The following is a 15,209-nucleotide window of genomic DNA, read 5'->3' as shown; positions in this document are numbered from 1 at the left end:
AAATGTATTCCCAAGATACTGGATACTCAAGCGGCAGCGAGTATGATGTCACTCTTTCACCATCATCCGAAACATCAATCGTATGTGAAGACTATGATCATGAGTTGGATGCTCTTCTAGAATAGTACGAAGAAGCAGCCAAGAACGAGACCCATTATCTGCTGTACACACATTTGTTAAATGGATCATACCAACTTGGATGTGGTCTAAGTCCAGCCAGAACATATACTCCTGCTGTAATTATGTGGAAGTCACCATGGCAGAAAATATCTTTCAGTACATGGGAATGGGAACAATTAATTACCCAACTCAATAAGAATAGTTTTTTCTATGAGAACGTGACCGTTCCTGATAATCCTGTTGAAATTCAGTGTGGTGACTATTGTAGAATTCGACAAATAATCTACGACAACATGAAATTCCTTGAAATAACCAAGCACGACATTAACGTTTGTCTCTCAGAAATGCAAGTGAACACCCTTTTAGAAGCAAATAACGAACTTTTAACACCGTATATATCCATGCTAGAGACTATTGAATTTTCAAATTATTATTATAATACGCTTAATATTGTTCGAAATAGTTTTAGTAATCAAAATTATACGTTTGTAGACGCCATTCAAAAATTGTATACATTTACACGGGAAGGATATACTTTACAACATATAGCGTTAGGGCAACTTATATTTTTCTGTAAACATAGGATCGCTAATGATCTTGAAAGAATTTAATAAAGCTTTTAAAAATATGTATTTGTTGTTTTATTTATTTAAAATTAAAAATAAGATCAGTCGGGCTGGCGGGGTCAAAAAGTGTCAAATTTTACTTATATCAAACTAATACTTTCTTATTTGAACCAGTATCATTCGAGATGCATGTCAATAAAGTTGTTCTGCTCATAGCAACTAGCATCGTAAGTTTTTGCTTAGGTGAAAATTTTAACGAGACAAATGCGGTGTCATGGTTAGAACAATATGGTTATATCACCACAAGTGAAACTGCACACACTGATATTACTGAAATACTAGAACAGTTTCAAGAAAGATATAATTTACCTATGGATGGAAAATTAAATAGGGAAACAATGACGTTAATGCAGAAACCAAGATGTACACAAGGAGACAATGCTTACGCTGTAAAATCAGCATGGAAAAAATTTGATTTAAAATGGTATTTTCCGCAATTTACCCCTGAAGCTTTGGCAGTCTCTAAAAGAGTATTTGAAATATGGGAAAAAGCATCAAAATTTATGTTTACTTATCTGAAAGTTCCAATTCCAAATCCAGATATAACAATAACAGTCGTTCCAAAGCAGCACTCTTTTCGATATAATTGCCAGGGTAACAGCGACTGTCCTTTCAAATTTACAAGTGGTGTATTAGCACATTCTTATTTTCCACCAGCATCAGGATGCATAGAAATTCATATGAATAGCAACCTAACATGGGATTTCAGTTTGAATTCTACAGCAGAAGGTCGAACAAATTTCTTTGCTGTCCTTCTTCATGAAGTTGGTCACGCTTTAGGTTTATCCCATAGTAGCGATAAGAAAGCTGTAATGTATCCGTTTTATCAAACCCTACCTACTAACATATCTGAAGATGATAAAAGGGGCTTAGAAGAGTTATATGGACCTAAAAGTAAATCCACATCGATTCCAACTCAAGCTGGTGTTACAAGGAGCAGTTCTCCAACTTTAAAGACAACCACTACAGAAAGATCTAGGAGTAAGGCAACCACAATAGGCAAGAGTAATAAATCGATGCAAAATGTCATAACGAATGTATGTGAATTGGAATACCCAGATTTAATATTTTTAGCATACGCTCCATCATTTCCAGCATACCGAATGTACATAGTAAGTAAGGATCTGATATGGAAATATGACTTAAATAATGAAAAGATACCCACCGATGCTGAACAATTTATAAGATATTTGCCAAGGGGAATTACGAACGTAACACATGTTTTTCAAAGCACCAATGGAGATTTAATTGGTGTAAGTAGGAATCGTATATACGCAGCAGCATTTCCTAGCTTAAGAATTCATACAGATAACATGGTACCTGAAGTTAATAACGCAAGAAGTATTGCTGGTTTATTTCAAACAAATTCAGGAAAAAAATTTGTTTGTTTTGATGGTTCATTTATTGAATTTAATGATAAAGGCATTATCTCAAGAGGACGTATAAGTGACGTTTTTCCAGGAATACCAAATGATATTACATCAGCATTTAATTACATTGATGGGCATATATATTTCTTAAAGCAAAACATTTATTACAAGTTTAATGAATTTACAAGAAGTGTCGTTGAAAAAGGTAGTTTTAACTGGAATTTGTTAGGGTTCCCTTGTCCTGATAATGGATTAATAAAACAACTGAAATCCTTATTATCTAAAGTAAATTTATTTTATGAATGATTAATGTCTAAATGGGAATTTGTATTGGGAAAATGTAAATTAAAATAAAGCATATTTTATTATAAAGTTTTTTTATTTTGACATTTTTTTTTATTTACAATAATATATGTACAAAATATAATATAAACATTAACTTAGATAGGAATGAACAATTTTTAATTTTTTTTAAATTTGTTTGTCGAAAAAAGTTAATAATTGTTTTCAAAAGAGTCAATATCACAATCTACATCTGAATCATCAAATCTGGTTTTTCTAGGCATTTCATGTAAGTCATCTATACAAGAATCGGTATCTTTTATTTTAAATAATACACGTTCATAACAGTTATGACACCAATAATATTTTTGTTGGTATACATCCTTAATAATATCATGGATATCGTAAACCTCGTGAGAATGGTCATAGCAAACAAATATATATTTATTTAAATATTCATGTATTTTTTTAAATTGATAAAAACACCTTTTGCATACTTTAAGACGATATTGTTGAAGGAAATATCCACTTGACCATACGCAATAACTAGAATAATTTTCAAAAACATACTCCCAATCGTATTTTCCTAATATAGTATTAATTAAATCTGGATCTATTTCTTTGGAACATGTAATATAGTTAAGTCTTTCATATGAATGATCAGAATCATTTTTAGCTTTCTTTATCATAAAACGCCATTTAAATTTAGGATAATATACCACTATTGTCTTGGTTAATTTCCATGGTAGCGGAGATTGTAGCATAAAATCTGCTGCTGATGTTATTGATTCACAAATTTTTTTAACAGATAATGTTAATAATGTTGGAACGTTCATCTATAACAAAAAAAAAAAGGCTTATTCTAAAATACTGTAATGACCCCACGGAAGCGTGTCAAAACTGTTCGGAATTAAATAGCGTTTATCATCATACGGACTTAAACCAATTTTTGTTTGTTCGATAGAATAGACGTTATGTGCATATGACCTAATACAGCGTTGTGTAGCTGTTTTTTCTTTAAAATTTTTTAAACATTCAACATAATCCTCAAATTTAATTTTATTTTTAACAATATTATATTTAACTCCTTTAGATTTTTTAACGATCTTCCCACCCTGCACCTTGTAACTATACATTTTACTTCGAAGCCCAACAAAATGTGTCATAATTTTACCGTTGTTTTCATCTTTCATTAGACCTGACACCTTTTTGTTTTTTCTTGGTATTTTATATATGTTATTTTCCGAATAATCTGAAGTATCGAATTTATCAGAGTCAGCTTTAATTACCTCCTCATATACATCCTCACACTGTAACTCGTAGACAAAACTATCGGTGTCCATGTACATAAGCTTACACCTATCTGCTCCCATTTTTGGTAACATATAGTTGTAATGAAAATCATGCATGACTGTCTTCGAGAGGTCTAGAATTGCCTGCCCTACATACAGAGGTTTATTAAACGTTACTTCAAGCTTTTTTAATTCGATAACCACCAGATTTTCCTCTAAAATTGTGCAACTATGGAATCTAAAATTTGAAATTAAGTTTGCGGCGCCATAACGACCTCCCCAAGATTTGGCAATTTTGCAAATACGGTGTTTTTTTATATTTTCCATGGTTTTGTCGAACACAGCGTTGTTCATTAATTTATATAGATTTTTTTCGAAATCTGTTCGAGCTATAGCCCTATTTCGAGTATTTAGCTCGATGTAGGGCTTCAACCAGGCTCCCTGTTTAAATTGTAAAATTTTATGAATTTTCGTTAACTTTAATCCATTAGCTAGCATTTGTTTTAAATTTTTATAGTGAACAGTATATTCTTTTTTATCGTTAAGTGTTGTCATTAATTTCGACAATTTTACCCCGCCACTGGGCGGTACGCTGCGTTCGGCTGCAAACGGAAAATCTTTATGTTTATCATGCAATTCTTGTGGGTATGATAGATCAACTTGTAGCACATATCCTATATCAGAGTTGTCGGGTATTGATGTCACATCAAACGATGTTACATCATCCACCCATTTGAAGCCTCCGTAGGGTAAGAGCTGCTCCATTGCAAAACCATACAAATTGTTTACATCCAGGTACATAAGGTACTTGGAAGGCTTTTTAGGATCGTATTCAGACATATATTTATTGTTGGCCTCCGAAAATCGGTTATTACACACGGATATTCCACCTCTTATGGCATTTTCGTAAAACAACACCATGTCTGGATCCTTTAGTAGTTCTAGCCTACACCCAGTATACTTGAGCATACAGTCCCACGTATATCCGGGCATTGTATAGTACCACGCAGGATCCAAACCATAGGTAGAGAAACATTTTTTACGTAATTGTTCGAAAACGTCAGCAAGAAGCAGAATATCTGTTTTTAAATAAATATCGGAATATTCCCCTATAGTTTGAATATTAAAATGCTGCCAAACAGATTGTGCATGAGCATACTTCTCATCACTTATAGTTTCATCGTTTAATTTATTGTAAAATTTTTCAATTGAGGGCAAATCTTTTTCATTTAATTTTTCTAAAGAATCAATGTAATCGTAACAGAAAACTCCTTTACGCGTTAGTAGTTTAAATTTATTTTCATCTAAATTTTGAAATTCCCTCTGTAAAATTTTCTTTTCTGAATCAGATAAAATTGAAACTAATTCATCAAGAGAAGCTCCCATAAATCGAAAAGAGTCTATAAATCGTAATTTAATGTTATTTTCATCTGAGTGCAGCGTAAAGGAGATATATTTATCTTTGTTGATGGGAAGTACACTCAAGTGACCTTTTTTACATAAATTTGAAATCATAAAGTGTGAGTCATATCCAGAGAGGTTATGAAATATAATAGGCACTACAAACAATTTTCGAAAGTTCAGATTACATGCTTGGTGTGCGAAACCTCTGAATTTCCCACTGAAATGGTCATGATCTTTAACGATTATGTCTTTGATTGAAAAACTTTTACTGCAAATATGACACGATGTACTTGCATTTGGTTTTTCAATCATAGGCGTAATTGTTTTTATTTTTGAGTTTACAAATTTCGCAACATCAGCCATACGATTCGCAAACCAATCCATACAATCTGCACCTCGGTAGCTATCGAAATACGAAAGGTTGTCGTCAAAGTTGCATTTTACATAAAAACCGGCACTATATGGAACATGTTTTTGATATTTTAAGGTTTTAGTTAAATTTACGTTGCTTTGGTTATAATTTTCTAATTGACACTCAAAATCTGCATAAACTACAAAAGGAGTAGTTTGCTGATATGTAAAGTTTTTAAATTCGACGTGGCTCTCTTTTGGAAAGTTAATTTTATATTTATTAAATTTAGAACACACTTTTTCATGCTCAACTAATTTATTTTGCTGATGAAAATAATTCATACATCTATCGCAAATAAATTTTTTGTGATTGTTCTTATTTAACTGACTACTAACCAGACGCGAAAGATTTTTAATCCAACAATAATGGTATTTAATATCTTCGTTACAATCATCATCAGCTGGTGGAGCATCATAATCATTTAAGCGCGGATAATATTTATTTTGAACTAAAAGTAAATTAACGTGTGTGTCCCGTTTATTTTCCGTTAATCTAGCAGGTAATACTGTGTAAAATAATGTTTTGTCTGTTTGAACTAATTCTAAAGCGTAAACATTAACTGAAATATTATTTAATTTCTCAAATTTTGAAATTTTTGTTAGCGGCATAGGACTATCTAAATTCTCTGTTTGTAAAACTTCTGTAAAGTATGGATATGAAGAGGTTTCTTCTGCATGCTTTTTATTCCTAGGAGCCCGAAGAGCGCTTACGATGGCCCAGTAAAAACAATTGTGATCTGTATTTTTAATGTTTATACAAGCATTTTTTTTTAAAATTGATTCTGGGAGTCTAATGTAAGACGAAACATTTCCAAGTTGAAATTTATTTACATTAACAGCTAAAGAAATAATTTTATTTAATGCAAATCCCGAATCTTTTTCGGCAAATTCCGATAATTCGTTTAAAAGTTCATCTACTACATTTCCCTTGAACCATTCGTCTATTTGAGTTGATATATCAATAACATAATTTTTAGTATTAAAATATTTAATTTCCAAAATCTCATTATCTCCTGATTTTCTAATAAACTCCCCACAAAATGCTGTATTTACTTTAAGTGCAGAGTGGGTTTTTAAAATTTTACCGATTTTATTTTTAAAAACAACTACACAATCTCCTAAAAATTGATTCAAATCCTTATGACGTAAATTAGCTATAATTCCGGTTTTGATTCTACTTTGAAAGCTTGATTGTACATTTTCCCATTTAACCCGCTGTCCCAACTTTAAATGAAGACCCGACCCTATATGCCTATTTAAAATTAGTTTTCTAAAATGTTTAAAATGACCCAAATTTGTTTCTATTTTTCTACAAGTGCCTACAGATAATTTGTTTTGTTTTCTACTACGAATGACCTTCTTACATAATTTAATTTGTTTTTGTAATCGTTTTAGCCATACTTCCGCATCTCTGATTGTAAAATTATCAAATAAAATTTTTCGTAATTTTTTAATTGCTAGTACAACACCGTCCGTTTGTTTGATAATATTATCAATATTATTCGAAGACATTTTATTTTATAAAAGAACACTTTATGACAAACAAATTGGAAAAAAAATTTAAAAATTGCTCACCCCTATCCTTTTTTCTAAACGTTAATTTTCGGTTATCCTAAACGATGATAGGAGTCTTTTATTTCCAACGTCTACTTCCCCTTCGAATGTAACAGAATATTTGCCTCCACAAAGTGTCCCTATGGCTGGTTGGTACACTTCCGTCACCCGCTGAGGCAGAAAAACTACTTCGTTTCCCAAATCTAGCAACACTGCTGGTCCAAATTTGCCGTTTACGATTTTTGCGGACTGTATTGGAAACGGCTGTCCAACTGGTAGTTCCTTTAGTTTTTTGATCGGTTTCCGCTCTGCAATCGAAGATGCACAGTTAATTTTTGCTAGATCCATCTGAAAATATTAACTTGCTATACAAATCTATATATTTAGAAAATTCACACTAAGACTATTAGGAAATAATAACAAAACGGAAAATCAAAGAAATAATATGTATATTGTTACGAACAAAACGTGCTACGAAAATAAAATAGATAGTAGAATAGAATAGATTATAAAAGAATAAATATGTATACTGTATGAATAATATCGAGATTTCTATCGAAGGATGCCAAAATAACATTTTTATCGAAATCATATGTATACTGCATAACAATAGAAATAATATGTATACTGTACGAATGGTCGGCCCTTTTATCGAAATATGTATACTGTATAAAAATAGAGAAATAGAAATAATATATATACTGCACGAATGGTTTGTCTTTCAACTTTTTTAGTGGTTTGCATACACAACTGTATATATTTAGAAATTCAAACTAAAAACTAGTGGCATGAGATAATAATAAAGCGAAAAATCAAAAATACATATGAAAGAAGAAATAGTATATATTGTTAAAAATATACATACCAGAACGAGATAAAAAGAAAGAATATGTCTAGTGTCGAAATAAAATTGAAATTTCTAGCGAAGAACACTAAAATAACATTTTTTATCGAAATAGTGTGTGTATACAACATGAAAATAGAGAAATAATATATCTACTGTACGAATAAAACTAAAATTGAGAAATAAAACAAATAAAACGAAGATCGGGAAAAATAATTAAAATTTCTATCTAAGATTACTAAAAATAACATTTTTGTTGAAAAATTATGTATACTGTATAAAAATAGAAATAATATGTATACTGTGCGAATACATACCAGAACGAGATATTAAAAAAGAAAGAATATGTCTAGTGTCGAAATAAAATTGAAATTTCTATCGAAGAACATTAAAATAACATTTTTTATCGAAATAGTGTGTAAACAACATGAAAATAGAGAAATAATATGTCTACTGTACGAATAAAACTAAAATTGAGACAAAAACAAATAAAACGAAGATCGAGAAAAATAATTAAAATTTCTATATAAGATTACTAAAAATAACATTTTTGTTGAAAAATTATGTATACTGTATAACAATCGAAATAATATGTTTACAGTGCGAATGACCGGTATTTCAATTTTTCCTTGGTTTGCATACGAAATTCGAACTAAAACTATTGGCATGAGATAATAGCAAAAACGAAAAATTAAAACGAAAATAGAACAAGATATTAGAAAATAAAGAATAGGTATGGCAATAAACTTGAAATTTCTATCGAAGAACACTAAAATAACATTTTTTTATCGAAATATAGTGTATACTGCATGAAAATAGAGAAATATTATGTATACTGTACGAATAAAACAAATAAGGCGAATATCGAGATGTGTACTCTTACAAAGAATTCAAAAATATGTGAATATACAAGTTAAAAAACAAAATCATACAAAGAGAAAACTTACCTCGGTATATTAGTCACGACACAACTTTTAGACACAAACAACTTTTTCTTATTGCTAAACAAAGCACAATAAATGAAAAACCGGCGTGCATCCTATTTTATATTGTGGCTTAATTGACGTCACATGCATCTAATATTAAACATTTTCCAGTTTATTCTTGAAAGTCGTGTTGGTTCATGACTAATTATTCAATAGCAAATACTTAGTAACGCAACACATGCAGCATCCGGAAATGCCAATTGCATGTAAAATGCATGTGTGTCTAATTCTCGACACCAATATTATAGATAAAATGGGACTCCCTTGGAAAATACCATTATGCAGTAAACTATTTTAAATGTCCAGAAAATACAATTATATGTAAAATGCATATATTATATTTTCAGTACCAATATTATAGATAAAAACGGGACTCCTTGTGAAATAACATTTTCCAATGAAGTATTTATACATATCTAATTAAACTGTATACCAAAGAATATGTTTTTTATTAACTAATATATTACAATTCTATAAATTATGTATTTGAATTAAATATTTTTTTACTTCACCAAAAAACTTAGTCGCTTTATCAAATATATTCTATATACGCGAGAGCGAAATAGCTAAATTGATATAGCGTCTGCCACTGGAACAGACAATTGTTGGATTGAGTCCCCATATTAGTAGCATTTTTTATTTATTTAATAATTGTAATTTGGATTTAAAAAATGGGCGTTGATACAAGATTTGGCAGCTAAATAATTTATAAATTATTGTTAAAAAATGGTTAATAACACGTGACTACTACTGACGTCTAGTGGATAAAAGTTGCAACTAGTCAACAAGATTTGGCAGCTAAATAATTTATAAATTATTGTTCAACAATGGCGGATGCCAAGTGACTAGTAGTGACATCGAGCAGATAAAAGTTGAACTATAAGTCAGTAGACTCCTTCCACGGCGCGTCGGGCATGTGACGTCATCTGTCTCTCTCCAACACATTGATAGAACGCTCTCTCTCTAACACATTGATTTCCCTATGCCGGGCGGAACCGGCATAAACACTCTACTTAACTGAGGAACAAAATAGAGCCCAACTAGATTTGGCTTTTGAGCGGTTTACATATAGCAAAGTGCGTTTACATATAGCTTCATTCCTCTTATATTCAATAAAGTTTGAAAGGGTAAGATTGGATTTATACATTTTAAAAGAATTTTTCCTCGCATTCGAAACAGTGAGACATTCATCATCCCACCATGAAAGATTTAGCTGAGGGTTTGATAATTTTAAAATATTTGTTGGCTGCAGTAGTAATAGAATCTAATAAGAAGAATATCATTTCATTTTTTTGCTTGTATTTGATTCGTATCTGAAGATGCTCTCTACAGAATCTCTAAATTTTTCCCAATTTGCATTAGACATCGACCATTTAATTAAAGATGTAAAAATTGTTTTCAAATTTCATATCCTGCACAGAAAGTCTAATGGGAAAATGTTCGGATCCACAGGTATCTGAAAGAACGGTCCAGTCAAAGGCTGAACATAAACTAGAGCTTATAATAGTACGATCTACAACCGATTTGATATGTCCTGGAGGAGTAGCTCTAGTAGCCGATCCGTCATTTACAAAAACTAGATTAGGAAATACATCTAAGGCTTCTACTAGTATATTACCATTGACGGAACATAAATTGGATCCCCACAATCCATGGTGAGCATTAAAATCTTCGGTAATAATACAATCATTGTTAATTTGACAAAAAAGACTAACGTAATCTTGCATTGTTACTCTAACTTTTGCTGAACGGTACACACTCAGAATAGAATAAATTTTTTGGTCAATATTAATATTTACACCACAAACTTCGATATTAGGATTGAAATTGTTAACGAATGGAATGGGCTCATAAATAATGTTATTTGCTAAAATTATGGTAACTCCTCCATATCACTTACTTCTACTTTTATTAACTACATTGAAGTTATTGAAGCAAACAGTATCAGGTGGTTTGGAAAAGTTTCTGATAAAAGAGCTATGTCAAAATATTCTTCAAAAAGTAATTTATTTAAAGAATATTTGTTTGCATTTAGCGAACGAATATTCCATTGAATAATTTTAATGCTTTTGGAAGTCATTAAAGTTATGTAAAAGTATTAGTCATAATATCTTTTATTCTATTTTCTAATTTCAATTTTGTAAATTTTAAGATTAGATTCTACATTTGAGGAAGAATTACAATAATCCTGGAAACTTTGTTGGATCAAATTTTTGAGTGAAGCACTGAGCTGACTGATAAACTTATTGAATTCATTAGGAGGTTCGAGGTATCCAAACTGAAATATAGATCCCGAACAGAAGCTGGTCTGGTATTTTCTACGAATAGGAGGAAAATTAGGAGTTGTATTACAATTTTTTCTTTTTTTGGGGGGACTAACTGTAGGGGAGGATATATGTATGTGAGTAATATTATTTTTGTAAGCAGTGCTAGAATTCCAAGGTTTGGAAGAAGAGCTTTTTAATGGAGGTAAGTCGGTATCACGGTATCATTTCAATAGCTTTTTCAGCTTCTTTAAACGAAATATTTAAGTTAGCCATAGCTTCTTTAGTTTTCTTTTGTTTCAAGTATTCGTGACATTCTTTAAAAATTGACTCGTGGTTATTGTTTTTACAATAAACGTAAAATGCAATACATTTATCAGGGCAACCAATTTTTCCTTCATTACCGCATTTTTACATTTTTTTTTTTTTGACTTACATTGGGTTGTTGAATGACCATATCGAAGACAATTAAAACATTGCATAACCGGACTAACATATATTTCAACCGGACATCTAACTTTATTGATGTAAATATACTGGGGAATTAATTTACCCTCAAAGCTAACAATTACCATTTGTCTAGGAACTCTTTCGGATATACCATTATTTTAAACTAATCTAGTCATTCTATAAACTTTTTTAATAGGAATATTTGACTTAATAGTGTTGAGCAGTGTATTCTCACTTAAAGTAGTATCCACTCCACGGACGAGACCTTTTTTTCTGTTAAATAATTTGGAATATATGTTATTAGATTATTTTTTTCAAAAAAATCTTCATTAACTAACTTATTAGCAACAGAACCTGAATCGACTTGGATTTTAATATGGTTTTTACCTACACTAACAATTTCAATATTTTTATCATAATTAGATAACGAAAGTAGTTTCTCTCCAGTTTCATTGGATGCAAACAACCTATATTTAAATTGATAGGTTGAACAAATATAAAAAAAGGACCACTATCATTAGAACTAAATCGATTAGATTAATTAAATTCCTGACTTTTTTGAATATTTGTTTTCGCTGAAGTCGATGGCAAGTTTTTGATATCAATACTGTTTTTAAAATCATTTGAGTAGTCAACCTGAGAATTAATATGCAAAGTATTTTTGGGTATAATTGTCATTCCCATCTATAAATTCAATGTCCTCTACACCAGGATCTGGTGGATCCTTCCCAGAAATGCCATTTTTGCTCGCTGACACGACGGGGCCCGGCGTTTAACAAAAAGTATATAAAAAATTTCTACTTACAGTGCAGTTAACAGAATAACAGAACTTAAAATATAAAGCAAAACAAACAAAATCGGCTAAACACTCTGTATTATATCCTGAAACACACTTCTACACTTCACAACAGATCGGAATCTAGTAAAAAAGACTTAAGAACTACTTAAATATACAAATTTTTCCTGAGAAACTCTTAGCGTCCATTAAACGCGTCCAAACACAGTTTTTTGACAGTTGATATGGTGCAATTATTCTAGTTGCTTAAAAAAAAAGAGTGTGACACCTGGAGCGTGCCCACAGAAGTGAATACTTCTTATAGTGTGTTATTACTATATGTAGGTTAATGGAATTTTCTGTCTGCTTATTACTGAATTGTTAACATTTTTTTATAATAATACTAGGTACACATTTTTTAAGTTCTTTAAAACTTAAGAAATCTAATTTGTTTTCTTAAAAAATTTTGTTTAATAATTTTAGTAACTTTTAAAATTTTTTGTGAAATATAATACCTATAAAATTCTTAGGAATATAAAAAGCAGTTTAGGGGCTAGGGCGTTCCTCGTAAGCGACGACTCACCTGACCCCCGCGAAAAATGAGCTAGGGCTGGTTAACCCTTAGAGGACGAAAGGGGCCAAAGAAGCTAGTCCTGTGAGTTGCAACTCTCAACGTCGAAATCATGACAGGCAAAAGAAGTAAGAAGAGAGCTCACCGATTTCATGCAGAGAAGAATGTCGCCAAGGTAACCAATCACGACAAAAATTGTGACTGGCCGGCCAATCACAGCGCTCGTTATTAACTACGCTGTCATTGGCCTCTCGGCGGAAGATTGCTGAAAATTCTCAAACACAATGTGTATAAAAGAGCAGCACATCTTCCGATCGGGATCCAGTCATCATATACCACTAGCCCCGCTAGACCTTGTTGGCCTGGTGTGCTACCACGCTATTTTGAATTTGTTTATTTAACCAATATCGTACTATCGTCGAATCCAAGAAGACTTCATCAAATTTAGAAGTTAAATCAACAAGAGCACGAGAACCGGCGTGTCGACTACGAACACTCCCTGGCGGTAGAACACGATTTTTTTTTAAATAGAAAAGACATTTGTCTTCTTCTTCTTCTTCAGGTGCCATCTTCGCTACGGAGGTTGGCAATCATCATAGCTATTTTAATTTTTGAGGCAGTAGCTCTAAATAGTTGTTTTGAGCTGCATCCAAACCATTCTCTCAGGTTCTTAAGCCATGAAATTCGTCTTCTTTCGATGCTTCTTCTGCCATCTATCTCTCCTTGCATTATGAGTCGCAGGATGCCATACTTCTCGCCCCGCATCACATGTCCGAGATACTGCAGCTTTCTTTCTTTAATTGTAAGTTCAACTTCCTTCTCTTTACCTATTCTTCTCAGTACTTCATTGTTCGTAACTTTATTTACCCAGGAAACTCTCATAATTATTCTATAGGTCCACATTTCAAAGTCTAGATTTAACGTCCATGATTCCACTCCATAGTATAGTACACTGTATACGTAACATTTTGTTAGGCGTACTTTAAGAGCTAATGTTAAGTCTTTGCCACATAGGACCTTTTTCATTTTCATAAAATTAGAACGTGCTTTTTCGATTCTGACTTTGATTTCTGCGGTGTAGTCATTATTTTCTGTTATAAGTGTTCCTAGGTAAGCGTACTTTTTCACTCTTTCGATCTGCTGGCCCCATGGACGTATAAATAAAGACGTCCATGGCTGGCCCTCTACTATCAAGATTTCGTTAGTATTATGGTTGTTTTTACAAATTTTCATAAACTTCGTCTTTTTGATATTGAGCGAGAATCCGTACTTCCTACTACACAATACTATTTTATTTATGAGTTGTTCCAGGTCTTATAAACTATCGGCTATTATTACTGTATCATTTGCATATCTATCTAATGTTGTTAACTAAGACTCCATTTACTTTTATGCCGACTGTTTCATCTTCCAGAGTTTCTCGAATTACCTCTTCATTTTTTTTCAGAATAAGCGTTAAATAATAGGGGTAATAGTATGCAGCCTTGCCTGACTCCTCTCTTTATTTCCATTTCTTCAGATGTCTCTTTTTCGTACTATTGCTTGCTGATTGTAATAAAGGTTTGTTATTAGCCTTAAATCTCTTTCACCTAGGTGAAAGGCTTTTATTTTTTAGAATTTCCATGAGTTGGTCATGTTTTATTTTATCAAACGCTTTATTGTAGTCTATAAAACAGACGTAAAAAGGACGGTTAACATCCAAACATCTCTGCGTCAGCATGTTGAAGGAGAATAGTGCTTCTCTGGTACCCATACCATTGCGGAACCCATATTGTGTGTCACTAATATCCAGCTCCGGTTTAGAGTAAATTCTGGCGTGGATAATTTTCAACAAAATTTTCAAGGTATGTGACATTAAGCTTACGGTTTGATAGTCACTGCACTCTTTGGCATTCACTTTCTTTGGCAAACGCACAAATGCTGATGTCAACATTTCTCTAGGGATGATTCCCGTAGTATAGATAGCGTTGAACAGTTCTACTATTAGTTGAGTTTAATGATAGTTGATAATCTGATTTGGTTATCTCTGGGCCTACATCTCCCGTTTGGCTATCTACAGATGTACATTGGTCTTAGAACTATTTTAAATTGTGTCGAACTGACCACAGCGTTCTTTGGGGCCTGTCACGGTAAAGAGAGAATAAAATCCCCGACGGGGACTTGTAATTGCTTTTCCGATCACGGTCGAGCTGCGATAACGCTTCGTCGCCAGAAACCTTATGCAAATAGTAACTATAGAAAATACTGTTAGCGAGAGGTA

General features: G+C 32.0%; 2 protein-coding genes across 2 annotated transcripts; one reads left to right on the top strand and one right to left on the bottom strand.

Annotated features, from left to right (window-relative positions):
* Positions 1 to 871: 871 nt before the first annotated feature.
* LOC140438733 (matrix metalloproteinase-18-like) lies at positions 872 to 2,422 on the top strand. The gene has a single exon (XM_072528379.1). It carries the CDS (start codon positions 872 to 874, stop codon positions 2,420 to 2,422), a length of 1,551 nt encoding a protein of 516 aa, XP_072384480.1.
* An 833-nt stretch (positions 2,423 to 3,255) lies between these two features.
* Positions 3,256 to 9,074, bottom strand: LOC140438732 (uncharacterized). The gene is made up of 2 exons (XM_072528378.1): positions 8,851 to 9,074; positions 3,256 to 7,407 (listed from the first exon to the last, which is right to left on the bottom strand). The coding sequence occupies exon 2, from the start codon at positions 7,015 to 7,017 to the stop codon at positions 3,256 to 3,258; it is 3,762 nt and encodes a 1,253-aa protein (XP_072384479.1). The 5' UTR covers positions 7,018 to 7,407; positions 8,851 to 9,074.
* Between the last annotated feature and the right edge of the window lie 6,135 nt (positions 9,075 to 15,209).

Source organism: Diabrotica undecimpunctata, chromosome 4 (assembly GCF_040954645.1).
Source record: "Diabrotica undecimpunctata isolate CICGRU chromosome 4, icDiaUnde3, whole genome shotgun sequence".
NCBI lineage: Eukaryota > Metazoa > Arthropoda > Insecta > Coleoptera > Chrysomelidae > Diabrotica > Diabrotica undecimpunctata.
This window is presented reverse-complemented; position numbering and strand designations above follow the sequence as displayed.

What these genes read in the sequence shown, in the direction of transcription:
- LOC140438733 (XM_072528379.1), top strand. Translation starts at nt 872, where the DNA reads ATGCATGTCAATAAAGTTGTTCTGCTCATAGCAACTAGCATCGTAAGT.
- LOC140438732 (XM_072528378.1), bottom strand. Translation starts at nt 7,017, where the DNA reads ATGTCTTCGAATAATATTGATAATATTATCAAACAAACGGACGGTGTT.